At 40.2% G+C, this 26,852-nt stretch overlaps 2 protein-coding genes and 1 long non-coding RNA gene across 18 annotated transcripts in view; 2 read left to right on the forward strand and 1 right to left on the reverse strand.

The window, feature by feature from the left end:
• Window positions 1-1,855, forward strand: LOC147756515 (uncharacterized). Its single transcript, XR_015324212.1, has 2 exons — window positions 1-264; window positions 599-1,855. It is a non-coding gene; the product is annotated as an uncharacterized LOC147756515 (long non-coding RNA).
• Window positions 680-22,311, reverse strand: LOC111248244 (E3 ubiquitin-protein ligase CBL-like). 12 transcript variants are annotated; one of them, XR_002672486.2, is made up of 14 exons: window positions 11,939-12,051; window positions 8,532-8,630; window positions 6,444-6,495; window positions 5,950-6,056; window positions 5,630-5,738; window positions 5,289-5,375; window positions 4,919-5,028; window positions 4,643-4,781; window positions 4,354-4,434; window positions 3,988-4,076; window positions 3,785-3,865; window positions 3,325-3,493; window positions 2,304-3,115; window positions 680-2,009 (listed from the first exon to the last, which is right to left on the reverse strand). XR_002672486.2 is itself a non-coding variant. In XM_086984203.1 (14 exons), the coding sequence occupies exons 2-14, from the start codon at window positions 11,977-11,979 to the stop codon at window positions 2,663-2,665; spliced, it is 1,617 nt and encodes a 538-aa protein (XP_086840329.1). In that variant the 5' UTR covers window positions 11,980-12,054; window positions 22,006-22,311; the 3' UTR covers window positions 680-2,662. The 12 variants fall into 12 exon arrangements, 11 of the variants coding, with proteins under 11 accessions (XP_086840329.1, XP_022655959.1, XP_086840328.1 ...); XM_086984203.1 differs by adding an exon at window positions 22,006-22,311 and having other exon boundaries at window positions 680-3,115; window positions 11,939-12,054; XM_022800224.2 differs by adding an exon at window positions 22,006-22,311 and having other exon boundaries at window positions 680-3,115; window positions 11,939-12,057.
• The window catches only part of Thor (eukaryotic translation initiation factor 4E binding protein thor), a 20,474-nt gene continuing 9,951 nt past the window's right edge, over window positions 16,330-26,852 (forward strand). For 2 of the 5 annotated variants that reach the window (XR_015324206.1, XM_086984230.1), the window contains exons 1-3: window positions 17,136-17,267; window positions 25,162-25,279; window positions 26,394-26,455. Coding sequence is in view for 4 of the 5 variants with exons in the window: in XM_086984230.1 (XP_086840356.1) it covers window positions 17,159-17,267; window positions 25,162-25,279; window positions 26,394-26,455 (289 nt within the window). In the remaining variant the exon portion in view is untranslated. Of the gene's footprint in view, window positions 17,268-24,017; window positions 24,039-24,162; window positions 24,254-25,161; window positions 25,280-26,393; window positions 26,456-26,852 lie in introns of those variants that run through there. The other 3 variants (XM_086984229.1, XM_086984228.1, XM_086984227.1) reach the window with 3 other exon arrangements.

Here is a 26,852-nt window from a genome sequence, read left to right on the forward strand (position 1 = left end):
TAATAACCTATATGCAAGTTTCTTTGCTGGTCAGATCATAGATCTCGCTAACCACGAAAGAGATGGTAGTGACAATAGAGCATTATAAAAACAAAAGCGTCACAGTAACAACTTCTTTACCGAAATCACTGTTCTTTCTAAGAGTAATCGATGCTGCAAGTGTGAACTCGCGATTTCGCTGACGGACTTTCGGCTCCACGGTCTCTGCCAAGGAAAATATCATTGGTCTAAAGTTGCTGATGTTTGGTCTTACCTAATGCAAATGTAATGTTTTACCCGAATTCTGGTAACTAACTAATTTATCATTTATTCGCCTCGACTCTCTACAACTTTCTCTAATTTCTGGATCAATTTGTTTATTCCGTCTTATCAAAAATGATTGACTATGTTGAAGAACGTGTTCGGCCGCTTTTTTAAGCTCGCTTCATTATATACGAGTCCTGCTATAAATTTAATTTGCCAGTAATCGAAAAAGGTGGCAATCTATTGACGGAGGTCTGAGGTAACATTTAATAGCAGCGCTTAAAATTTTTTTAAAAAAAAAAGATTGAAATGAGCGGTAGTAAATATACGCGCGCTCACTAATTGCTGATTTCAGTATGCATAATACCAGCAACAACTGAGAATTCAAGATGAATTAAATGGATATAACTGAAATACGTAGGACAAACTCCAAAGGTAATTATTATTTTAATGTCTTTATTTACTACACGTAGGATCTTCGTCACTACATATCCATACTAAGCCGGTACAATAGTCAATTATAGTTGGTCTAAGAGGCAATCAGCTTTTTTCTATATTCGCATAAAAACAGCAACTCATTTCAGTAATTCAATTCCCCTTCCTATTAGATCGCGTAAATAAGCGTCGCTTTAAAGCCCATATATGGGCCTTTCTGTTAAGGTTTTAAATATAGAAATCATTTATATTTTTAGCTTTCGCTAAATACATAGCTGCTCCATTGATTCGATATTACTAAATTTTTTTTTAACAGGCTTATGATCTCCTGATCATCCTGTTTATGGCGCAGTTGAAATTGTGACCTATCTATCGTATTTACAAAATATATCTGTCATTTACATTCCCAAAAACAATTTGCCCTTCAAGCCTTCAAAGTTATCTTCTTGCGAAACAAGCTATTATGTGTACTCATATGCGTAAACCTAAGCATTCGTCTTAAGACAAATGCTGCTTACACAAAATTATGTAATCTTTTTAAATTCATCATGGTCTTTGTCTAATTAGGCCAAAGATGAATCAAATGTTTTGCACTTATTGGGGAACCTTATCGTCTTGGCGACATTGAGAAATAGCGCAATCAGTCAGTGCATCTTACCGGCGACAAAGGGACACATTGTTATTAAAAGCTTTTGTACTTGTGTTGTCACAATGATAAGCGCCGTAGGCCTAGAAAACAGAAAAATTAAGAATGTACTGCATAATTTTGTTATCGTGTTTTTGAAGACTATTGTTATTGTATTGTTGACTTCACTATCGTTTGATGCTGATTTTAGCGTGCTGGGCCTTCTTGAGATTGCAAATTTTGTACAAACTAAATCTTTTACTAGAATAACAGTCGTTGGATTAGCTAGGCCTCGTGTCGGTCAATTTAATTACTCAGTAACTCACTAAAAAAAATCAATTTGAATATGTCGATTACTCATACATCATAGAAACTAAATACCTTAAAACAGTTTTAAATACATGCATACACGTGTAAGTATTTGATGATAGCATGCATACACGAATTCATAAGTGCCTGTAAGTGACCAAGTATTCTGATTATGGTCATGGCTGATGTAGGCGTAAGTGTAAAGTTTGAATTAATAGTTTTTTTTTTTTTTTTTTTTATATATATATGCATTGACACCCTTCGAAATGCTTCACGGTGGATCTACGAATAATACAAACTGGCATTGTTCAAGCTAGATATACAAGAGTCCCTCCTGTAACTATGTGAGCGATGATTTTTGTACTCCGGGGCAATTGAGCTCTGTCTCATAACCTCCCTGTGGATGAAATGAGACAGATACACCTCACTTAATGTGTATATATGAGTCATGTTGCAAGCGATTTGATAAACAACTGGCCGAAACATTTAGCTTCACTTTATACCCTTTTCGTGAATAGTCATGTCAAACTATAATGTTTAACAAAAGTCATTAATATCGATTTTCGTTAGTAGTATTCAATAACGTTTGAACGAACAATGGCGTGTCACGTTTTTCTCGACTGCCTTAGCCATTCTTATAACTACTATCTATGTAGTGAGTCAATTGAAGGTATATAGTTGGAAGACCTACCTGTTCTTCCTACGTGAGCCTTGCATGTCATGTAGTGTATACACGCAACAAAGTGTTTATTTTACGCGTATTCATTCTGTTGGCAACAAACAAGATTAGTTGTAAAACGCTTTGTCAATATTCAATAATAAGTACAGTGAGTTGTAAAATTCGTGGTATGGTACCGCTTTTATCGTGGCCGCCATTAATAAGATGAATCAGCTTCCACTGTTGTTTATTAGATATTCTGTCACTGTACAGACAATGTCATACATACATCTCTATGTGTTATGGACAACTTTTGTCCTTTCATTTTACATTTGGAGTGGGTTTACAGCAATCTCCTTTTCGCCTTCAATTCTTATTTCGTTTGTCAGCTATCACGAGCCCTTCTGCTGATGTGATTGCTGCGTTGAGGAGCTGGCCTGCGCGAAAACGGCTGAAGTTGTGTCGGTCAAAATGCTACTAGAAACTGTCGTTGTTGACCGGTCTTGGTTTTGCGTCTGATATTGCAATGGTTGTGATTCCTGTAGTTGTTGCTGCTGTTGACTTTGCTGTGTACCTTGCTGCTGTAGTTGTTGTAATTGGTGTAATTGAAGCTGTGGCTGTAGTTGACATGGCGATCGCTGTTGCTGTAGTAGTGGCTGTTGTTGGGGGTTGTGAAGTAGCGGTAAATCGTCATTATTATTTTGCTGATTGAAGGGATCGACAATAATCTGCTCGGTCCCTCGGATGTCCTGTCGGCAGAAAGGACACCCACTGCCGTCCGACTCCTGCCAAGCCGATAGACAGGGTGTGCACAACAGATGTCCGCAAGGCTCGAGTCGAATGTCCTAAAAAGGCAAACAAGGTCGAAGCTCTGTTACTAGTAGTTTCTTAAGCCACCGACAAATAATAATAATGGTAAAATACAAGCAGTTAAACTTAGCTAACATTAACCCAAGCATATACTTAAAAAACGCCATAGAATGCTAACAGAGAGAATGTGTCAAACATACAGTGTAAAGTGTTTGGTTTTCATTGTAAAGGACTAGATGTCTACCTTATCATTTTCAGCGCAGATTTTGCACAGCTGGAAGGTGGAGCCCATCTCACAGTATAACTCGTATTGCTCTTGAGATACTTGTATATGATCCTCTGGTTCTTCTCTGACGGCAAATGATAGGTCCGGATTGACAGCACGTCCATCAGGATAGAGGTACGAGCCATCCCTGAAAACGTACATTTATAAATAACAAGAAGATCGTTGTAGGAATCGAACCTAACGCAGCGCGACAAACCATTTCTACTAAAGAGCACCAACAAACTAGATTATACGTATGATTAGATGCAATTATTCTTATTGGATGTACTGGAAAACTAAGCAATGTTAAAAAAGGAATAATACGTATACTAAAATTAGCTGTACTTTGTCTATCCCAATTAGGCTCGATATTTTTCTACCACGTACTTTAACAACAACGGACAAATAAATTTGCCTTTTGACTAAAATAATAACTTACTTATTGCCATCTAGCAATGCTTGACAAAGAGATTTGTTCTGAGGTATCGTTTGGAAAATTCTGCCGTCCGCCGTCACATATCTGTAAGACATGCAAGAGAGAAAGCGTTCAATAACAATAAGGTTTTATAAAATGTCTTAAATAATTCGATCTTTTCCAATAATGATTTTTCACCAAATGACCTCTTACAAGGAAATACGTACCCAATGGCCCATTGACCGAGCCTTGTACAGCTCAATCGAAACACGTACGCGCCAGGCTTGTCCAGATATGCTGATAATCGCGCTTTGACCTGCATGAACCGATAATAAAATAAACATAAAATAAATAAGGTACAATAAAAAGATCTATAAATAAATTGTTAACACATCGTAAATTAACATAGCGCCGATTACGATATATTGGAAATTGCTTTAGGTTTACTAGCACCGCGTTCAGCGAAAACCACCAATGACTCCAAAAAATAATAATTTATAAAAAATTAAAATAGAAAAAATTATGTATAAATATATATGGGATACAGGTTTGAATTAGAGAAATTACAACTGTAGAATATCAACGATATCGACCTCATCGTAGGTGAGAAAAGCAACGTATCCTGGGTGTGTAACAGCAAGAATCTGCCAGTTTCGTAGAAGACTCTGCCAAGGCTGAAATATCACATAGACGTATGTTGTTAGACGACTCGCTGGTACTATAAGGTCATCGAATTTGTTGTATTTGAGGCGCAAACCTCCTAGATTACAATTAAAAAACAGAAAAAGCTGTCCTTTCTGTTAATAGAACTGGAATAGTCAGCCCACGGAACATCTTTCTTCTTTTACTACGCGTTTGTCTGTAATAAAAAGTAATTCAAACCTGGAAGAGTCGTGTAAAAACGTCAAACTCAAAGCACGATATGAAATCGTTACACGTAAGGTCGATCGTTGCTTTCAATGCCATCGATTCCAGAACCGACGAAATGGGATGAACGCTGTGCAGGACGCGTCGGAACTCGCTGCGGATTAGCAACAGTAGAACACCCAAAAGCAGTAAAGCTTAAATAGTATCGACAATCACTAAGTAGACGATGATCACTATGGTTGGCATCTCAACTCAGAAAATTATTCGCGATTCTCTAGTGTATATACTAACCTCCAGCGAACGATCGTTTTATTACCGAAGTTGCTTCTCCAGAAAGTTTCGGCGTCAGCCTTTGTGATTCGAAAGCTGTCGCCAGCAAATGAACCATCGGGGAATAGCGCCTATAAAACGTTGTTATATAATCAGACAACCAATTTCTCTAGTTCAAACATAGATAGTTTATTTTAGTGCGAATGAAAGTTAATGTAAATTAAGGGCATGATACCTGTTATTTTTTTGCAAAATCGCAATTGAGCCAATTCATCGTATATATCAGTTTAGACACCTTTATGGTTCGCTTATTGACCGCCTTATTTCAGTTTTGTGAGAACTATTAGCAAATCAAGAGGCGAGAACTATAAAATAAGAAAGTCGGTAATACCTTTAATTCAGCCAACATATGGGAAAAAACCAGGGAAAGTTTGGTGAGGTTTCGCCGCTGAGGTGATGTTTCGTCAAACATCCTCTCCTGAGGAAAATATTTCGTACAACGCCATTATGTTTATTGTTACGATTTTTTACAGAAGAATCGATTGTACTTAATAAGCAAAGAAAATACTACTGAACTCTTGCTACTACGCAAATATAATAAGATCGCTGTATATTTTATGGTAGCGGAAGACCTAAAAATCTATTTTGTTACAGTGGCAATAACCAAAACCTAGCATTACAGTACTGTTTAAATTAAACATGATTACTCTAGTGACCAGAAAACTAACGTACCTTCCCTTCTTTAAACAGTTTATTAGCTTGTTTGCACTTTCGGGCTAAGTTCGCGAGAAATTCCCGAAAGAATTCGTTTTCATTTAGTACATGCATTTCCAACTCGTACCTACAAAAACCAAATCACAAAGGAGAGGGTAAGCAAAAAGAGGCAAGAGAACCCAACCGTTTTATTTACGTAACAATTATATGTACGTATAATACTTGCCTGCAATTCATAGGATCCGTAGTGTTTCATGGACATTCTTAATTCATTTGTTAAGAATCACCCACACGTTCGTGCAGTAAGCACAGAGAAGGAAGGCTTTTAAAGCACTTACCTGGCGTATACGAGCCGCAAATGTTGGTAGGTGTCGGGCAACAGGTCTAAAATGAACGGGGGTGAGTTTTTCAAGTTGACGCGAGGCTGTTGGCATAGCTTTACAACCTGGAGGGTGAACAAACTTAGCAAAATTGAAGTATATCGACGATTCAAATTTAAACATAATCAAAACGAGGACACGTATAAACAGACGAAGTTTTCGTACTTGAAGATTTATAATAATGGATATGGATAATGTTTTAACTAAACATCCGCGCTACGGTGAACTCTGCGTCGTGGGTCCCATAAGTGGCAAATAGTATCAGTGATTTTCAAGCTGATCATAAAACTATCAAACTGCTTGACATTTATTACACCTGCATAGATGTAAAAAAAAGTAATGAAAATATTCAAGAACTGATAAATAACTCCAAGTATAAACGAGTTAGCTACCAATGGTACCTTTAATATTGTATAATATATCTTTACGAACAGAACTAGTTAAAACGTTACCTTGTCCATAAGCTTCCATGTCTTTTCAATAGTCTTTCGTTCAATCACGAATCTGAAAATATAATTAATCGCTGCATAAAGTGAAATACTGCAAGATTTTTTTTACATATGCAGTATTTTGCTGAATTTACATTTAGATGCTATCGATATGGTAGTTGAACTCAATTTGACTGAAGGATATTTCTTTATGACACCAACTTATAGAAACAATTCTTGTAGTAATGCCATAAAATGTTGAGACACTGTAAGACTACTACTGTACTCTGGAGTGCTCATTTAAATTGTACAATCCAATAGCGAGTAAATTTGTTTGCAAGAACAGCAGCCAATTTACTTGCTCAACATCGTGAATATGATCTAAAATGTGAGTGAGAAACCGCCTTCAGATACAAAATTGGAAGAACTTGAAAAGGTCTGGAAGGTGTGCAATAAACCAGCCAAAGGCTTAAAGCGCATTTGGCATTACCAGAAATCTTCATCCTTGCGGCTAGCAAAATAAAAAAAGAAGCTTACAACTACTCGGAAGTTCCCGGAAAACATTTCATAATATAACGTTTAGAAGCAGAAGCACAACGCTAATAGTGTCTTGATGATGTACGTGAACGCATATTGCGACGGCAGGCCAACAATGATAAAAATGAACAGAAATCAACGTATGACAGAGCAGCGCCATCAAAGTGCTCGAACAGTAGCGCAGCGGATGAGTTAGTTTGACTACTTAGAGTAAGGTTGAAAATCGCAACCTCACCTGCTATAATCTGAAGCCGTTCAATTTAAGAACAGCAGAGTCTGTGGATCGCTGCGTTTCTCCGAAATACGTGTTCAAGGCGCGAGTGAAGACAACTTCTTCAGCGATTGTTAATTGTATGAAAATGACTCAACATCCAGACTTTTTACGAGCTTAGTTGAGTTATGTTTGAAACAGTATCTATTGAATTACACACTTGAAAGCTAAAGTTCAAACGGTACTATAAACTACATTTAACTAAAATTAATATTTCCTTATCCATGAGCAATGAACTAAGAGCAATTATCACCCTTATGAGATATGTTCGATCGAGGTATTTCTGATGCTTGAATTAACAAGAGAATTACAAAAAACAAATCAGTTCATAAAACAGATGCTTACACAGGATTGAAACTCCTCAGGAAATCCCGGTGACGACCTTATAAATGCGACGCGGTGAACTTAGATATGTAAGAGTTACAGAATGTGGCGACACTCAAGTTGGTCAAATATATCTAAGGGCTTTGCTGGTACATTTGGACTATTTATTAAAGCATTATCAGTTAAAAACCGAAAAGGAAATCTCATGACTGTTATTCCCGCACTTTATTAGCTTCACTACCGCGACAGTACATTATTTTCCTTTCATTCGTACATTTGTATGAACTACATACATATGAAGGTCCTATATTCCCATATGGAGGATTTTTCTAACGGAAATTGTTGTGTGAGTCAGATCGATCCAGGAACATGTTGAGTAGCCATAGGCACCTGGTCCCGGTACCAAATCATTACAACGGCAGAATTAATTTGAACGTTCTCGCGAACTTTTGAAGTTTAATATAAGTACGAATCAGATCTGTGACGAACATAATAATCAAGTGCCAGCAGGACATGTGATTCTTTGGCGGTCTTCCAGGCATTTTAAGATTTTACAAAAATATATAATACCTACAATATTATCTACAATTCCTGCAATATTTTTTTTTGCAAAAGTCGTAAGCATAAAATATATCAAATTTCTTTCGACTCCTTGCCATTTCCACCTTTCCAGTCTAAATAAACATCCCAAAATGCTATAGAAATTAATAATTAATTAGAAATGTACGTATATATGATAACGCAGTAGCTACTGTTGTATTTTCATTATTAATCCGTGGATCCAAGGCATTCCTATTTGGTTAAATTGAATAACACACAAAAACACTACTCAACGATTAACACGCTCAATATTTACTTGAAATTTTTGCCAAGGCAATTTTTTATACGTGTTATAAATTTATTTGAAACGTCTTATATTGATCTAACAGTAGTGATAATAATACATAGTGCAATCTGCTGACAGCAGACACAGCATGTACCTGGGTGGATTTGTCGATAGCAGCTTGCTGAACAGCGCTGAGATGTTGAGTTGACCAGGAGGGGCCGCCGTCGCCATTTCCACGATTCTTCCCCGTGAGCTTTGCCATATATCGATACAATAGAATCATTCACATGGATCAGTTTGTTAGTTAATGCTTAGCTATTATTGTTAACTAATGAAATTTTGTTTACTGCGGCATATAACAGTGTTACTAACGACACTTGTAATTTGCGAAACATCTCATAGTCATCTCAATCATTGCGGACTCTGAATTTTTGTTAAAGCGAAGCCAACGTGTTGCTTCCTGTAGAACTTTCGATTTTGAAGAATAATATAGCCATTACACTTAACCGTGCAATAGTAATCGTAAAATCTAGAACTATATTTATTACTAGCAATACAAACGTTATTTTACGTACACGGGATGACGCCTATTGGGCGTTTTCCTGTAAGTAGGCCAAGTTATAATAAACTATGTTGCTGTTGTGAACACAGACATTTATCGTTTTAGGTCAGCTTATAGGACACGAACGACTTGCCTGCTAAGGGAATGTTTACAGATTTTATAAGCCCTGTTTGTGCAAATCATTAAATTGGATTTTTTAGTGGGATGCTCTTATTATGGTAAACGTGCTTTGTTCGGATTCAGAATAGCCTTAATTACCTGAAAAAGTATGTAAGGCACCCTATAACTATAAGAATGAAATTATTCGCTAATAAGTTGTTTTTTTGCACTGACAATTAAATTACACGGAGCAAAAATAACATTACTGCAATCGACTTATTTATGAAAACCGGGTAGAAATTGTGTGTATTATAAATGCATCAATAGTAATTATAATGATATGAATAATACTTATTCGCATCATCTTCATCATTATTATCTGCTTAACAAAGCTTAACCGATCTATAGAATACAAAATGTCAGCGAGCACTTATAGGTTACTATATAAAGGACATCGCATGTGGTGGTAATGATTGGCCAATACGACAATAATAATTGGCCCTTGCGCAATCGCGGCTATGCATCGCTCAAAAGATATTTGACACATATGAACACAATGCTTTTATGGACATGTATGAATGCTAAGAAAACAAAAACGCTGTTATATTCGCACAAGTATGTCTAGCGCCGGAAAATGGTGCAATTCATGTCTGACTCTACCCCTTTAACCACCAAATGAATCGAACGAAACTATTAGTTAGAAACAAAACCTAATGAGTAATGTAGTTTGCACTAGGACACAACGATATTAATGTATGATGAAAACTATTGACCACACCAAGTTGGCATTCAGTAAACCGAGCCGCTGACACTGAACTAAGCTGTACGAACGGAACAATATCGCACTACTACCATTGAGTCGCGTCTGTGAGATAGACCAACCAGTAGCACTTAACTTGATGCTGATGGCGCAAGGTGGACTCTTGAATTTCTATCAATATTGGTGGTAACGGACTATAAAGAACAGGCGCAATTACTCAGCTGGAAAGGACATAGGTTGGGTGCAAACGAAAATAATCATTTTCGTTTTTCAAAAAACGACAAAGTGACTAATCAAGCTCGAGAAAAGTTCAAGAAATTGATACTGGGTATGAAGCGTCGAACTCGGTCAGTTCTTGCAGCAAGAAAAATAAACATTGGGTCTTGTGAACTTATAGATAATAATCTACAGGATAAACGTATTAGTAAGTTGCGGAATGAATTAATAAAGATTATGACAGCAATTTGTACAAACAAACGCAATTCAGCATAACATTTCTTTCGTCGAAGACCGTTACCGTTGTCGAAGCGCACTACTCAACAATCAAGCGATGACGTCCCCATCGCGTCGAATTTCGCCGAAATCTGTATACTTTTTTGTTTAAGGATGAAAGTTTCGCGTAAAATACGGTTTCCGGAAAATTTACTAGCTTTAGATTAAATACAAAGCTTGCTTTGAGTACATAATAAATCTTATGTAGAATTATTAATAATGGCAAAGGTGGAATTCAGTCATTATTGAGATTAAATATTGACTGTTGTTTTATGTCACGTCTAAATGCATGTTTGTCCATTAATGCGTTTTCTTTTAGCAAACGCGATTCTTTCGATAGTCTACACAAATTTTCTGCAAGCACTTGACACTTAGATGCAGCTTCTTTTTTCACTTTTTTATGTTTTACATTTTCAGTATTTTAGGAATTTCCTTAAATGTAACTTACTATGCTAGCTCACATAATCGATTTTTCAGTAGCTATTATCTCATTGTTATTATTTTTATCTTTGGTAACTATTAACACGGGGAGCATCTGTTGATATAGTTTTTCTGTCTTCAGTTTCCTCAGTTTACGATCTACAATCGCTAATACTTTGATACAAATGCATAAAAACTGCAAATGAATTTCACTAGTATACCGTTATTTGTGTACACTGCGTCTGAGATTGCCCACTGCTATCCCTAATCATAATAACAATTAATCTGATATATACAATACTATTATATTAATAATAATGAATTAAATTACACTTCTTAGCTTAACGGGCACTTCTCTTAACCGGTGTAATTTCTAGTTACTATATATTACATGTCTATTTCATTAGTTACATACTTGTTAAATATTTGGGCGCTTTAAAAGTTCCAGATTTTTCTTGTAGCCAAGCAAAAACTCATTCTAGTCGAAGGTTTTAGGCACAAGTTGTTCCTCCTTGATAGCTTCACAACTTCAGCAACTTCTAAAATTTCGATCGAGCGCCCTGGCCAGGGAGGAGCACCGCACGAATATTAGGCCCTAATCGATTACTTCCTTTTTCTTTTTCTTGCTGTACACTCCTCTCGCTCAGGTGCACATCTGTAGCAGTTAGCGGCGGAGCCACCTAGCACACTCGACAAGCTGGTTTCTCCTTCCTTCGGAACTTTCGAGGCACAGGGAAGCAGCACATATAGGGAACCAGTTTTAAGTTACTGAAAGAATTATGCAACAGTATCAGCAGCTACTCAGGTCCGTTGACTTGTTGGGTCTGTGTATGCGTGCGCCCGATCCTGTAAGGTTGGCCACGCTCGATCCTCGCGTGCTCTAGAACTGCTTCGACTAGAACAGCAGCGAGATGGCCACAGACATCACGGCATCGATAAGAACAATCTCCTAAGCTAAAATAACACCCAGGGCAAACATCCGCTCCAGGCGTACACAAACTCAGACATGCAGACAAACATTCACAGCTCAATTATACATGCCACCATCACTACAAATGATTACCAGCGTCAACAACTGCTAGGAGTACGTCTATGGCTGCTGCTGTAGTTCCGCCACCACTTGTCGAGTTGTTCTGTCTGGCACACATTGAATAGAATCGAAGAGCCTCCTAGTAACATAAACACACAGACATATACCCGTTCATAAGATCAACAATAACAAACTCACCAGAAGTATCGTCTGCTAACGGTGTGACAGGTTTCCAGCATGGATAGACGATGTAAGCCAGTTCTCCCAGGATCAAAGCAGCAAATCGTATTCGACGGATGTAGACAAACAAATGTCTGCTGTAAACGCAGTGTAGCGCCAAAAAGGCAGAAGGGATGTTTTAGGTTATACGCTACAGAAAGGGGGTTGCAAGTCATTTGGCTAAATTTCTATAGATACTGCTTAGTGGATGACGTTTTTGCCTGCTAATCATAGGGACAAATGGTGATCCAGATTTGACTTCGGGCATAGACATACTTCTTTTGTGTCAGAGGTTGGCCGTCTGAAAGCCTAACGGCAATATTGGACGTAAAGCTCGAAATAATTTAGATTGTTTTGGCATTGGATTTATTGTTATAGAAGTAAAAAAAAAAAAAACGGATGGCGATAAATACAATACCACCGTTTAGAGAGTTCAAATTTAAGGCCTTTAAAGCTCGTTATTGCGATCTCCGCTAAGCATTTTGATTTTTGTTAGCAAAATCAACCACTGGCAGAATAAAAATGAGCTATTGGCGGTGTGAATGAACACCACCCGTAGATCTTAGTTGCTGAAGCCCAAGAAATAGTATCTGTTTATCTGGCTGACGTAGCAAATGATCGTATTTCTTATTTTAGTTAGCCAGAACTCTCACCGTGCAGGCTGTTGCCTTAGAAACGGATATTTGTACCTGCAAATTAATAATGAAGGCCAGCGTGTCGAAGGGCTGATATATTGATATCTTCGTCAAAACAAATAACGAGAATAACGAGGTGAGCTGGTGTCAGCTGAAAAAAGTGTTACCCAACGAGCCCCAAGTAGGTAGGGGAGGGCTACAGATACGCTCAACGTTAACGAATCGATTTTTTTGGCTACATCGGCTTTATGTATTTGAACAGTTCAGCGATTTGTAGTATGTGATTATGGTGGTGGTGATATAGTAATAGTGGTTTAGAATTTTGTATGATCTACGTCAGCTACAACCGTGTCACCCCGCTGTAAAAAAAAATAGCAAAGCTATAGTTGAAACTTTTTTCGGATGCGTTTCACAGAACGAAGATGTGATTAAAAAGGAGATTAGAGAGGTAAAAAAAATATACTTTGACACGCCTTGCACTGCTGTACTCACAGCTGACTTGCCTAGTAGCATAAATCGAATTATAGCTGTTGTTGTGGGCGACGCAGTTTTACTGAGTTTGGGCTGCTGCGACGTTAGAAGTTCTCGCCTTACAGAATCTACACTTGCTTTTAATGTTAAGTTAAACTTCTTTGTTGACTGTAGTTCGTGTACAAATATCGCCTTTGCTGTAGTATTTTCACGTTTGAGACCGGATTCCTCTTTCCGTTTTACGTTGCGCTTTTAACTCACGCATAGCTTGGCGCGTTTAGAAATTGAGAACACCAGTGGTTCAGAATATTCCGCAAGAAACGAACGCTACGCGGTGTTTCCCACAAGCATGACCAACTTTTATCAAGCATACTTATTCCGGTAGTTACCTCTAGCTCTTCAAACTCACCATTTTATGTGCCTTTATTGTTGCTGCAAGAATGGCCTACCAATGAAGGTCGGGTTAGCAAGCGATATGTGTCTACTTAACAGTCGGATGGTGCTAACACAATACAAACTAGAGTCTTGGTTAGCGTTCATACTGCAACCGGAAATCGGTTTTGAGGGCTTATAGCCCATGGTCCATTACTGCCATAAGTGAAACTTCTCCAACAATTAGAGCTTTTTGGAAAGTAGTCTCGGGCAAAACACTTGGGCGGGTAGGCAATTTCGTGTACAGATTTGCTATGTGCTGTTATGATACAACCAGTAAAACGAAAACTGTGGTGTTTAGTAGAAACGTTTTGTTATCAAGAGACGAATCTAGTAGAGCGACGTTAAGTTAGCCCCTACGAATGCTTTCTGGTTTCAACGATATTGGGTAGCTCCAACTCCCGTATGACACGTGTCGGTTCAGCCATACCAGCCTTACCTCCCGAAGGTATCTCCTGGGTTTCTGTAATGCTTGAACTTTCGATACCCTGTGTCATTGTCCTTGGGCGATCCTACACTCACTTATCTCCCCGATCTACTCCATTCAATCTTACCGTTTCATCCGCCGCTCCGCATTGGTTCCCGTTAAATCTTCTTTACGGCATCACACATCGAGAATCGCAAAATTTCATTAATCACTTCCATTACTTACATCATACTAGTGTGCCATTGCTGCAATTGGCGCCGATAAAAAGAACTAATAGATAAAGTCGAGTTACCACGAGACTGATCGATATGGGTTTGGACAAATTAAGCTGCAAGGTTAAGGAAGGTCTAAGGCAGATCATCTGACAGTAAATATGGGAAAATTTAGGTTGCCACCGAAGCTACTATTATTTCACTCGATGCAAGAATGCCAAAGGAACACATCTTTGGACGTGGCTATGGGGCCAAGCAAGCGCATTTCACGGCTTTGATGAGGTGCAAAGTGATTGCAGAGTCTGATGCTGCGAGGCACTTTAGGCTGACGGTCGGCCAAGAGAAAGTTTAACTGCTTCAGACTGAAATAGTGTGGTTACGATGATCTCCTAAATGTCCGTTCAGACTTGCTTATATATACGTGGGCATCGCTCTGATTATGGGTGAGCTAAAGCTTGCCTATTTAAACGGTTTCCACTTCCAGCATTATCTGAAGCGGCAGAAACCTACGTAGTCGTCCAAAGAAATAACGAGGGCCTGTACGTAGTTAAACAAAAGGGAGGATTTCTTTTGGTGAATGCAAGTTGCCATTCAACGTAATTATAGAAGGCGCGAAAAATTCGTGTCAGCGTGATCGTTTCGTCAATCACCATAAAGCCGTAGCGTCGGCGTACTTCATGGCACTTGTGATTACCAGGTGCATCAATAAACTGAGCATGGCAGAGACAGCCAATGCTTGTAATAGGTTAAAATGCTCGTCGTGGCGTGCAGCAACGGAATCTGGTTCGGGATCGAAGGCCCATTCAGGATAGGAAGCTTCTAATAATGGCCGTCATGGGGTTGGAAGGCCTTGGAGTGGTCGATTTAAAAAAAATCAGAGTGATAAGCCTTGTTTTACGACATCACCATTGGCAGGAGCAGATGTTTCTCGATATGTAGTCGACAACGAGCTCTTATGTCGAATTAAAGAGGACACAGTGGTACCGCGAACCGTGCAAGCCTGATTTGAGGCCATGACCCGCTAGAAAAGCGGGCCCCTTTTCAGTCGTCGAAATACTATGCAGCGCGTATTAAAGCAGTTCCGGTATATATCCGCAGCTTAGTGCGAAAACTGCCAATGTGTTAAGCCTGTACTCCGGTGTCCGTTTTGAGAATCAAAGGCTTTGTAGGTGTGTCCACGCCCGATTTCACGCTGGGAGCCAACTAGTCTCCAACCTAGACCACGTGTCCTTGAGTTTTATAGTCAACATGTAAATGACAACACGTTAGTGCTATTTGGAGTTCCTATTCTTTAGGCCTTAGCGTACGGTATCGCCAACGGTGGCAGGAGCCAAATTCTTACGTCACGCGCAGCTAGTCATCTATCTACGTTGTCTATTACCGTTAAGAAATAAAAAAGAGCAGTGACATGACAGTAAAATAAATCTGTGATATATAACTATCAAAAAAGAAACAAGTGTGAACATAGCTAATTAATGCTGTTAATAGAGTATACTCTACGTTTTATAGGCGTTTGAACAAAGGAGTGCATTTGAATAAAAACACTCGGCTGACTGATGATTTGAGTAAATTTTCGTGCCACACTTTCAGTTGCAATGAAATTGATTTTTTTTTAATTTTCTTGCTTGATTCGCCAACCTGCTGCTTGTCCTTGTTGTTGTCGTCCTCGTCGTCGTCGTCTCATCGCCACGCCACGATCTACCCCTTACAAAGACCGTCAATATCATCATTGCTAGCATCATCATCGTCACCGAGAAAGAGCGGTGCGGACTCGTAACAGGTAATGTATCGATTGTTAGCAGAAAAATGCTACGCATAACTGACTACCACGATTTGCTGTGTCTAATGCTTAGCCCACTGTTTGTCCTCTCCACGAAATATACACACTGACAGCCATTCTTATGCAGTCGCGCAGACAATCACATACTCGGATACGCTCACGGACGGACATAATGTTCACACGGAGTACCGGCAACAGCCTGCAGTATTCGCTGTTGACGACGCGCGGATACACGAACGGACGGACGGACCAACAGACAACCAGCCAAACATCGCCGTGGCCCTTCTCCAGCAGCAGCAGTAACGGCAGCAGGCAGCTCTAGAGCGCTATGTTGTAACCCTCCTTGCTCGAAGCAACTGGGTGTCAGGATGAGCGAGTGCAGCTCCAGCAGCGACATCGGCTGCCATAACAACAACGGCAGTGGCGGCCTGTTGTCGTCGTCAGAGCTGTAACTCCTCCTACGCCGCCGCATTCGAGTTGAAACAGATGGAGTGCGCTGACGTCTAGCAGCGCGAACAAGAGAGCGCTACGTCAGTCGCCATTGAGACCCAGTCGCCGGGGGTCAACACTCGTTCAATGCCCGGGGACACATTGGCCCACTCAACGTTGTCTACAACAGCAACAGTCATAGAAGAACAACCATAGAAGAAGTGTCGACAAACATTCGTTATTACTTGGCCTCACAACAGCGACGTAGTTTCGAGATTTACGTCCGCCGCTGCGGTTAGACATTGCTTAAGAAGCAACAAAGTAGTTGTTGCTAGCCGACCCAGTTCTACGATATCGCAACCCGTCCTCAATGTCGAACTAGCGTGTGGCCTGACGTCCTTGCAAATGCTGCGTATATGCACATATGAAATATAGACAAGACAAATCTCCTTAGTTTAAAAAAGAGCGCTTCCCAACGGGAACTACTCAGCTAACTTCGTTTGCTTTACAGCGTTGGTGGTTCTAATTCGTGTTTTTGATCTGTGGCAATTCGCACAAACTTATACATACTGAGGCATTACAAGGAAATGATACTGAAAATTTTTTTAATTAAGACTGCCATTGACGTTTCACTAGTCTGGAGCCACTGATATATTTGAAGAAGCTAACAGTAAAAAGAAAGACTAACTAAAATCAAGCAATTATTAGCGCTCCAGATAGAGAGTCATCGATTGCTACCGCGTTCGTAGTGGTGCTACAGAGTGGATCATCTTAACGAGTAATAGGCGCGAAAATCGTGTGTGCGAAATAAAGATGTCGTCAGCAAAAACGATTTCAATCCGTCGTGTAACAAATCCAAGCCAATTGCCGGCTAATTACTCACAAACACCGGGAGGGACACTATTTGGTACGACTCCGGGAGGTAAGTCGGTTATTTCACATCATCACATAATGAATATAGTTATGTTGTCATGCGAACCGAATGTTGAATTTATGTTCGTGCTTGTTGTAAATAAACAACTAGTGTATAACTCGCGATGACATTCATCCATCCTTTTACTGTTTTCGCCCATACATTTCTTATGACCCACAAACACTTTTGCGTTTGTATGTCTTTTTTGTAAAGATGTTTGTCTATCAGGTACGCTTCTCAATGCGTTTATGCAGAACATAATTTGCTGTAATCATGACATGTATTTAAATTTCCGAGTAAATTGTGAAAAACGAAAGAGTTGTGGTACAGAAGCACCTCACGTGAGCATTATTTCATTAACTATTAATGCCAACGCATCCATTACACAGAAAGCTATTTTCCACTGAGATTTGTCGCGTATAAAATGATAGAATTAATTGTTTGCTATTTGCTATTTAGTTGTCGGTTAGTGGTAATTGGATCGTTGGTTTCGAGACTTACCCGGGAAGATCTCAATTAGCATGATATTATGACAGATTTTTTCTCCTCTTCCTCGAGTGCGATCCAACCTGCCATGGTCTCTCAGGGACATGTTATATTGCCCCTACCTGATAATATATACATAACCAGATAAATCCATTCGAGTGCATTATAAGCTTGTACAGACCAAAGCCTCGGCTGGATTTGATTGTCTGATAAGGAACGGATTACGTATGAATGAGCATGAGTGTACCCTGACGCTTCAGCAGCGAGTCAATCACGGTTTCAGGATAGACTGGCTGATATTGTTTTCGTAACTACGGTATCTGCTGCTATTTCGACTCTTGAGATTGAACACACAACAAGGAATCTATCGAGTCAATAAGGAGGAGCGCCACTAGCCATAGTAGCAATAGCGGCAGCTGCAGGCTCCAAGCCAGGACAAGCCCAACAACCCAGAAGAGTCGTAGCTGCGTGTTATTATTTCCCTCTAGCCAGAAATTGTTTTCTACCTGAGTTATTGTTGTGGCCAACTAGCGGCAACCGGTTCTCCCATATTACGCCGGATAGCTAAATCAACTAGAGCTAATCCGGCACCAACTCGTCATAGATGCCGATAGGAAGAGAGACTGATACACAGATGACAGTCATCGGGGCTCTCCATATCGTCGACGAGTGACGAAGACGACCGAAGACTAAACAATAGTGGAAGCACTGAAGAGAAACCCTTGAGACCTAATGCGCGCTATCAATCACGAGCTGGCCATGGTTCGCCAGGAGACCATTCCGCAATGAACCAGCGACGAACAGCGGCGTTTTCAACAGCGACGCTAGAGGCGGCGGCTGCCCTGGCAGTGAAGACAGAGAAAGAGAACAAAATAAAAACACTATTCTCAAACTCCCATCGATGCCGGCGCCACCGGTGACCGAAAACCAGACAATTTCGCCCTATGTACATTCTTGCTTCATTTGCCCCTTTCGCACGGTTGTTCATTTGTCTGTCCTCACACAACAGCAATAGCACTATGAGGAAGAAGCATTATAAATGAAAAAAGTGCATCTTTCTCGCTACTATTTAAGTTAATCTCGTTTTTTTAGCATAGACGCTTCGCAGCTAGCTCCTGCTAGAGAAGAATGAAGAGTATACTGGGCAATAGTAGCACCAGCGGCAGATATATGAGCTTTTGCTCAGAACCGTGTTGCCAGTGGTGGTGTAATACGGAATTGTAAGAAAATTACAAAACGAGATTTCGAGTCTTTTATACTATAAAATAACTAACATATTTACGTGTTGCTGACATCAGAGTCATCTAGAAACGATAGTATAGCCGCTATGACTAGAAAAGGGTCATTTGAAACGCCTATCTTATTTACAGAAAAAACATACGAAAATACAATACATTTTTCCTCTATTATACGAGGGCTAAGGTGACACCCCATCCGTGAGGCGTATATACGGATACACAGACGTGCCAGTACTAGCGGTTTTACGCATTTTGCCGATACGAAAATTGTATCATGCCAGGTACCAATATGAGCTATGGTCACTACCATTATTTATGTACTCTTTATTCTATTGAAGGTTGTCATTCTAATGGTCAAAGGTGGAAAAACAGTCGTATCTATCAAAACCTAAGCGTAAAATCTCGAACAAAAACTAGCGCACTCAACCTGGCTTTCGCGATGTTCTTGTTATCATTGTCATTGTTGTCGCCGTTGTTGTTGTTGTTGTTGCTGCTGCTGCTGCTGTGGTCGTTCGATAAATAATCGAAGCGATGACTCACGTTTCGCACTGCGCAATAGTCGGCAGGAGTCGCCGACGGTACTGACAAGCACGGTTAGATCAACGTTATCTATAACAGACGTGGCCACAAGAACGACCGAATCTACGTGCGGGTTATTTGGCTGTACAGGAAGGTAGTCAGCCGACCGGCGTGCGGCAAATAGTCGCCGTTACTGAAACACTGAACTGTTGGCTGCACTGAGTTCGGAGGCTGTGGTAACAAAGTTGCCCTGCCACATTACTTTTACAGCTGAATGCATTGTTACAGTTAGCCAGTAGCCAACGACTTACGTAAGAAAAATTGAGAGTAGTGCCTTGTCGCTGGACGGTATCTATTGATGCGCGATATAGAATAGCACATTTAGGCTGACCAGCTGGATAGTTGCGTAGAGGTTGTGTGGCGCGGCCACTCTGGCTAGAAACAGGGGACAATTAACTGCTGAGGATAGATCCAGAACCAATGCGGCATTACTACCACCACCAAAAACTCTGTCAAATCGCGGCAACCAGAAGCGTGCCTAGTCGCTAACTGCCGAAATATCTGCTCTTAATGATAATAACAGTGGTTGCTTGTTATCATTTACTCCGCTGTTACGATTGTCATTACTAAATACGCTTATCATTCAGTCAATAAGTCTATTTAACTCAGGGTGCTAGGCTAGAGAATCTACATCAGACTAATTTTACCGAACTTGGCTTCTATAGGACAGAGGTGTGCATCTTTTAAAGAACACGGAACACGGGCTAATAGATCACGAATTCTATATGAAATTGAACAACACACGCTTGTACCCGCTGTAAATGACTGACAGATCTCCGTATGACTAACAATAACAATGAAAGCATGCGACTTGGCACAAACTTTAGGACAGTTGCGGGAAGCAAGCGTTCACAGGCACATGAGATTCTAGTCTGTCTACGCCATGTTCGGGAGCCTAACTAATTACTCAATCAGCGTCTGCCAAAGCAAAGGGAGTTAATTAACATAAGGAGTCATCATCAACGAAGCAACATAGTGGGTCGTTGGTGACGGATGAAAAAGCTACCTGACGTTGAGCTACAGGGAAGAACATATTGCGTATCTGTATCTTGTGGCATATCAATAATTTTGCCAGCCTTTAGCATATTTAATTTTGGTATAGCTAAGTGAATTGGAAGAACTGGTTTAAGTTGTCAGAATAACTGAACAGAAGTCATCCATATCCACGATAAAAAGGTATTAATTTTCTTGCTTTATCAATACATATCCTGGAATAATTTATTTCAAAACAGATATGCTTAGCCCATCTAAATGCCGACTACATAGCATTTAATTGTATTTGTCGTCGTATGGTAAGTGCTCGTGCTGAGCGCCTGCGTAGGCATTGGCAAGGTGGTTGATTCTGTCGCATCATATGGCCACCCAGTCAGGTCAGCAGAAATAAAGAAAGAACCATTTGTATCTAGATAACCATTTAGATCACCATGACATTTCATGGCTTCTATCCCCGCTACCCCAGCGTAAGCAGAAGCAGGGACGGCGCCATAGTGGCATGGACAACGAAGACGGATGCAAATGTTCGGATGTGCACGCTGCTGATGTATCAGCCTATCAGGCCATTATGAGCTCTATCGTGCTCTGCTAAGGCAAACTGCATAGAGACAATGACGACACATGGGGCAAGCATGCTGCAAGCTATTCTCTACTGGCTTTCATTAGTCTTTGTCTAAGTATGTATTATTCACCCTTCGTGTGCCACTCGTTTTTTTCGAGGCATATGACACGGTTTTCCTCAATCCAACAGTGATGGTTTTGGCGTAGCGCTTCGGCTTCTCAGCAAACGCTGAACTAGCGGTGTTGAAAGTCTCATTGCTACTCGCTATCCTTCGCACGTTTGTAGGCGCGTAAATTCAAATGCGCATAAACATTTGTCAAGTTGCTGCTGCTGTGATCCGACAAGAAAAAGCATTCGACGCATATACACATGGTCACTACTGTTTACGAACGTTCTTGGTACGACGAAAGATGGTACGACTACGTTCGTTCGTAGAGATAAACAAAGACAACAGACGTACTGTGTTGGCGTCAGCCGCCCTCATTTCCTGCTTTTAACACATTTATCATAACAGCGGATAGAGAAGCTAGCACGATATCCGTCCGGATGTAGATTGTTTATTTTTGCACTCGTTTTATATATTTAGCCTGGACCCCATGCGAGTTTGAGCCCTACTATGACTTGCAGGTATTAGTTTTAATCATGAATGTTTAGGCCTTTACGGGGAGATCTGGAGGAGACAAGTAACTATCCTAGCCAGTTTACCTCCGAACATAAGTGAATTGAAATAAAACCTGTGTACCTAAAACGAGTACGACGTCAATGTTTGATGGGACATTGTCCCATCGCCGGTAAATTAAATGCAACGCTTCAGAGGATCTCGTATATAGTTAATCAGCATCTCTATCTTTTGCACAGAAGAGTATAATATTAAAGGACGTGCACATACCTTGAATGGACTGTAGGCGTTGTCATCACTGCGCGCAAATTATCTGCGGTTTCTTTCACGTTTTTCATTTAAGTTTTACGTTATGCTGTCTGACAGCGAGTATCTTTATTTTCTCTTTTCGACGAATGACTCGTCAACGGAAAAGTTCAATAAGGGCCGTTTTCTGATAGGAACGCCGCATAGGATATATTTACGGTTGCGAATGTTGTTTTAACTGGCGCTACCCATTTATGGTGCTGGGGTCGTCTTCGCGCTGCGCGTTTACTTTTGGTGTTGCGCGTGCCATTTGCAACTGGCAGTAGTTGTGAAAAGCGCTGGTTCGATGAAGGGAAAGACACTGAGCCCAGACGAACAGACATACCAAAAAAAGATTAGGCTGGATAAACAATCAGCTACTTAATTTGCATAGAGACCACGTGACTAATGTTATTGTTGTTGTTACTATTATTATTGCTCCTGCACAAACAGGACACCATATATGTGCATCAAAATAAAACCTGTTAGTTTAATGATTGTATTTTCCATGCGGTCTGTTTTAACCTGAACAACCTAAACGAGCGTCAGTTAATTTAATCGTTTGTTACGCATAACTACAACAGCACAGGATAATATATAATGATAAAAATTGTAAGAACCGCTATTTTGTCTTCTGTTGGCATAAGTACAGTTAATGTCACCAGGTCTCCAAAACGCGATAGATTCGATGCAACTGGTTCTAGACAACAGACACAATAGGTATTTTTGTTGTTATCGTTCCTGCCGCTGATGTTGCCATGTTATTACGATTTTTTTTTACGTTTTTTACGCAAAAAAATTTGTTGTTGCTAGTAATAATATATTGGACAGATGTTGATGTCAAGTCGCCCATTCGGTTTGTTGTCTTTGCGGCATACCTCATTGAACAGAGTTGCGTCGTTGTTGGTTAGACGGCTAAGCGGGCTACAGTCGTATGCGCATTTTGCCATCACTATCATCGGAATCAGCGTCAGCAAAATCAGTGACTATCCGCTTGAATCCGTCGTTATTTTTATCGTCTGATCAGGCCACTCGAATAAATCACATACTGATGCTCAGCCGTGGCAATTTCGATTACGAAAATAAACTGTGAATTCGTATGTTAGTGCATTTCGTACCTCTGCCATTTTGTAAACAGAGCAAGCCAACTCTCTGCTTTGGCTTTACTATGCGGCTGAATTTAGCATCGTATTTCCACCGCTTATTCGATGGTGGAAGCGGAATTTTTATGCTGCTTTCATATTGTAGACATATTGTTTTTTTTTGGCAAATTTCCATAGTTTAGGATTTCTCAAAAATCTTTCAGCCTTCTTTTCATGTGTTTGCACATTACAGATAATGTGCAAACCGATTCTCACCTGCCATAGTTACAATCACATAACTGCTAAGGATAAGAGTGACAAGAATTTTATTCACAGCAGTCATGTACTGATTATATTATTACACAAATGTATGTATGCACGCTTACTAAACCAAGGTGTATTTGACTTGAAAGAAAAAAGAAAGGTATGCATTTGTTATCTCGCTCTCTATGTATAACTAGAGGGTTATTAAGAATATCTGCTACGCTTTGTATAAACAAAGACAGATCTTTCGAAGCATAATTTCTGACGGGCATGTTCATTCACTGTAACCATTAGCCGCAGCAATGACACATTTAATTCGAGACTTAAGCCACTAATTTGCAGTGTATTTTCTCCCTTATCGTCAAAGAATTTGATAGTAATAAGTATGCCAAACAATATTAGTATGTGTACACTCACGTCGTGTAAGTGTCTGAATTCTCTATATAATAAAAAGTTGAATGGAGTCAAATTTCGGGTTGGCGGGAAGCCGAAGAACTTCTGATGTCAAAAAGGTCAAAACGGCCAAAATGTTACAAACGTGCAACAAGAACCGAACAGCTGGAACAAGAGTTACCGTTGGCGCTCTTCAGTACGAACCAACAGCCAATTTATACTCGTTTTTTCTGCAAGAAAAACATACGTGTATCAAAGATGGCTTTTTGAGACATGCTAGTGAGTTTTGAATGCTTTAAACTTTAATTCTACCGAGGATCTTCTGGACTGTTCTATGCACGCTTGCCTCAGATTCTCCTGAAGTTGTACGAAAACTAGCAATAACGTGGACCGTTAATTTCAGGTAAAAAGAAGTTTCTATTTTAGTGAAGATCGGATGACAGCTAACCTTCGCTTAACTTCCAAAAACGACACGCTGTTCTTCGCCACGACAAGTCTGTGTTTTTTCTAAAACGAACTGGTTTTCGTATAATATATGGAGTGTCGTATGAGTACGACAAAATGCTCGACAAACAGTTCGAACGTACATAGATACCCTTTCTGTTTATATATATATATATATATATATATATATATATATATATATATATATGTATATATGTAAGAAGAATGGGTATCTATGTTTTTGTGTAGCGAAGTTGCCGAGCTGCCAGCATGAGACCGTCATACGAAACTCTTAAAACAGCAAATTTAACAGGTGTTAGTTGATACCAGTGGGAGTAACCGATACACGGAATTATTAACATGTTATTATAACAGTCGCTTGCCTGTTTCCTAAGATTTCCGTATTTGATATCAGGTAGCTTGGGTTATTCAGAATTAAATCCAATGATTAGGAGCGGTATAAGTCCAATAAGCGGCGATTAGGTTTTCCTGAAACTTCAAAGATCACCTCTTAACATTATACTGCGGACTGGTGAAGTGCATTATGCATAAAGTGCCACGCATGGCACTGCGTAGTATCTAGGGCCTTTTACCACACCTTGTATATACGCACGTAGCATTAGGCGAGTGAGAATCCACTATTGCCAAAAGAAGCGGTGAAACTTACTACAAAACGTGTTACAATGTGCCGGGCTGTTTTGCTAAACCTTGTTCTAGAGTTCACTACCAGTTATGGGAGCTATGGGAGCCGTTTTTCAATACGATCATAATCAAAGAATGATCAAAAGTTTTCCATTGATGGATTTATATGTTGCGTTGTTAAAAACACCTCATCTGAATGTTAGCGTTCGGGAGGCTTTCATCATCTGTAGTCTAAATACCTGTTGATAATAAAATTACTTCCTGTTTGCTCTTAATCTGCTCGTAACTTAGGAACGTTGTAACTAACCGATTTCAGGTGCAAACCTCGTTCGAACATGTGAGTCGAAAGCTCATTCATGTATTGCGACGTATCAGGAACCGGTTAGGCTTTTGACGCTGGAAGTGATCCAACCCATGGCATCTTTCGTCTGCCTGTATGTTTATTTCGGTGTGTTTATGACGTTGTTCTTACTGACCGCCGCTTTTTTTTGCGTTCGTTTACTCATCACTGTGAAAAGAAGTCATAGCATTGCGCTGCTGGTGGTAACAGTACGGAACTGTAGCCAAAGATGGCAACGGACACGAACAAGCAAGTGGGCCCTATACGGCAATATAAGCTTTTCGTCGCCTCCGAATCGTATTCATTTCTATACCATGACAGCAAAATGCCACTGAAAATGCTGTTGCCATCGTTACTTGAGAGAACTGAGCTAAGTCACGCAGCTGAAAGTAGCTAAAACCGACCACCGACGTTGAAATCGGCTCCACCGTTAACCCCCGTTGGAGTCGCCGTTGGAATTGGATCGCTAGTTGTTAGGGCCGCTTCTGCATTGTAATATTCTTGGCACATTGCGGTTGTTGGTGCCATGTAAATATCGGATCACTATCGATCATCATCTTAACGAGCATCTAATACCGCCAGTGTGAGGCGATCACGGTGCCAAAACACCAGTAGAACTATGGTATAGCACATTTGCTATAACAGCGAAATATAGATACGCCATCGTATGTCAGCATAATGCTACTTATAGTCGGAATACAAAGGGGCTGGATTTGCTCCACCCTATGCGGCATAAATAGTTACTAGAACAGCGACCGTGTGCTAAGATAAAATAGCTACGTATAATAATGCTAACGCAAGACGTTACCTTTGCTATTATCGTCCGCACCATTTGTAGTGATACCGTTGCAAACTATTAGTATTATTGTCGTGATCATATCTTTATGCTCGAGTTCGATTTTTCCTGCCCATTATATACGCTTGATTCCATTGAAAGCCATTGTTTAATTACAGTGTGTTGATCGAGTATACATCAATGCGAAAATTTCGAAAAATATCAACGCTACGCCTTTTTCCTGCCACAGTCTCGTGTTTTCTTTATCTACAATGTACGTTTTTGATTCGTAGCACCGTTACCCCATCCAACTGCCCTATTCCTTTTAGATTTTCAGTCATACTATTATGATAGGTACGAATGCGTTTATATAATGTTTGCCACTGCTGTACGCGCTGTTTCCACGAGTTATTCTTTGATGTCGTAATTGCAGACCAGTCGACGCCACAGGCAGGATTTGTCGACACTCATGTTGTACTGCGACACTGCTCAAATGTCAGTAACCATTGGTAGGCTGGGAGTAGCTTAGCCGACGGGTATAGCCAGGTAACTCCGTCATGCATGGCTGTTTCAGTTCTAGACTCGTTTTCCAGTTGTTTAATATGCCTTCATTGTCGCGCTAGTACAGATCTGGCCTATTCCGTCGTATTATTTTGGTCGTATACGGGCTGTGCATTGCCAGTGGTGTTGCTATCCGCCTCTGGTGCTACCGATTTTAGGACGCACGCCGAAACTACGCAGTTTGAAGTAGATAGGAAAACTGATGGGTATACGTACAAAGAAGAATAGGTATTGCTGTTACAACGTCATGGCGAGGGCGTGGGTGTTGCTGTTGGTGGTACCACGATATCGTTGACGTCGTCGAAGCCAAATAGCAGTGCAGATTCTGAAA

Source organism: Varroa destructor, unplaced genomic scaffold (assembly GCF_002443255.2).
Source record: "Varroa destructor unplaced genomic scaffold, Vdes_3.0 BEIS01000003.1, whole genome shotgun sequence".
In the NCBI taxonomy this organism is placed as follows: domain Eukaryota; kingdom Metazoa; phylum Arthropoda; class Arachnida; order Mesostigmata; family Varroidae; genus Varroa; species Varroa destructor.

What these genes read in the sequence shown, in the direction of transcription:
- LOC111248244 (XM_086984203.1), bottom strand. Translation starts at nt 11,979, where the DNA reads ATGCTGGAAACCTGTCACACCGTTAGCAGACGATACTTCTG. An exon ending in CATGGAAGCTTATGGACAAG is followed by an intron (nt 6,057 to 6,443) that starts GTAACGTTTTAA and finishes TTCACCCTCCAG; the next exon opens with GTTGTAAAGCTATGCCAACA. An exon ending in CTTTTCTCACCTACGATGAG is followed by an intron (nt 4,077 to 4,353) that starts GTCGATATCGTT and finishes CGGTTCATGCAG; the next exon opens with GTCAAAGCGCGATTATCAGC.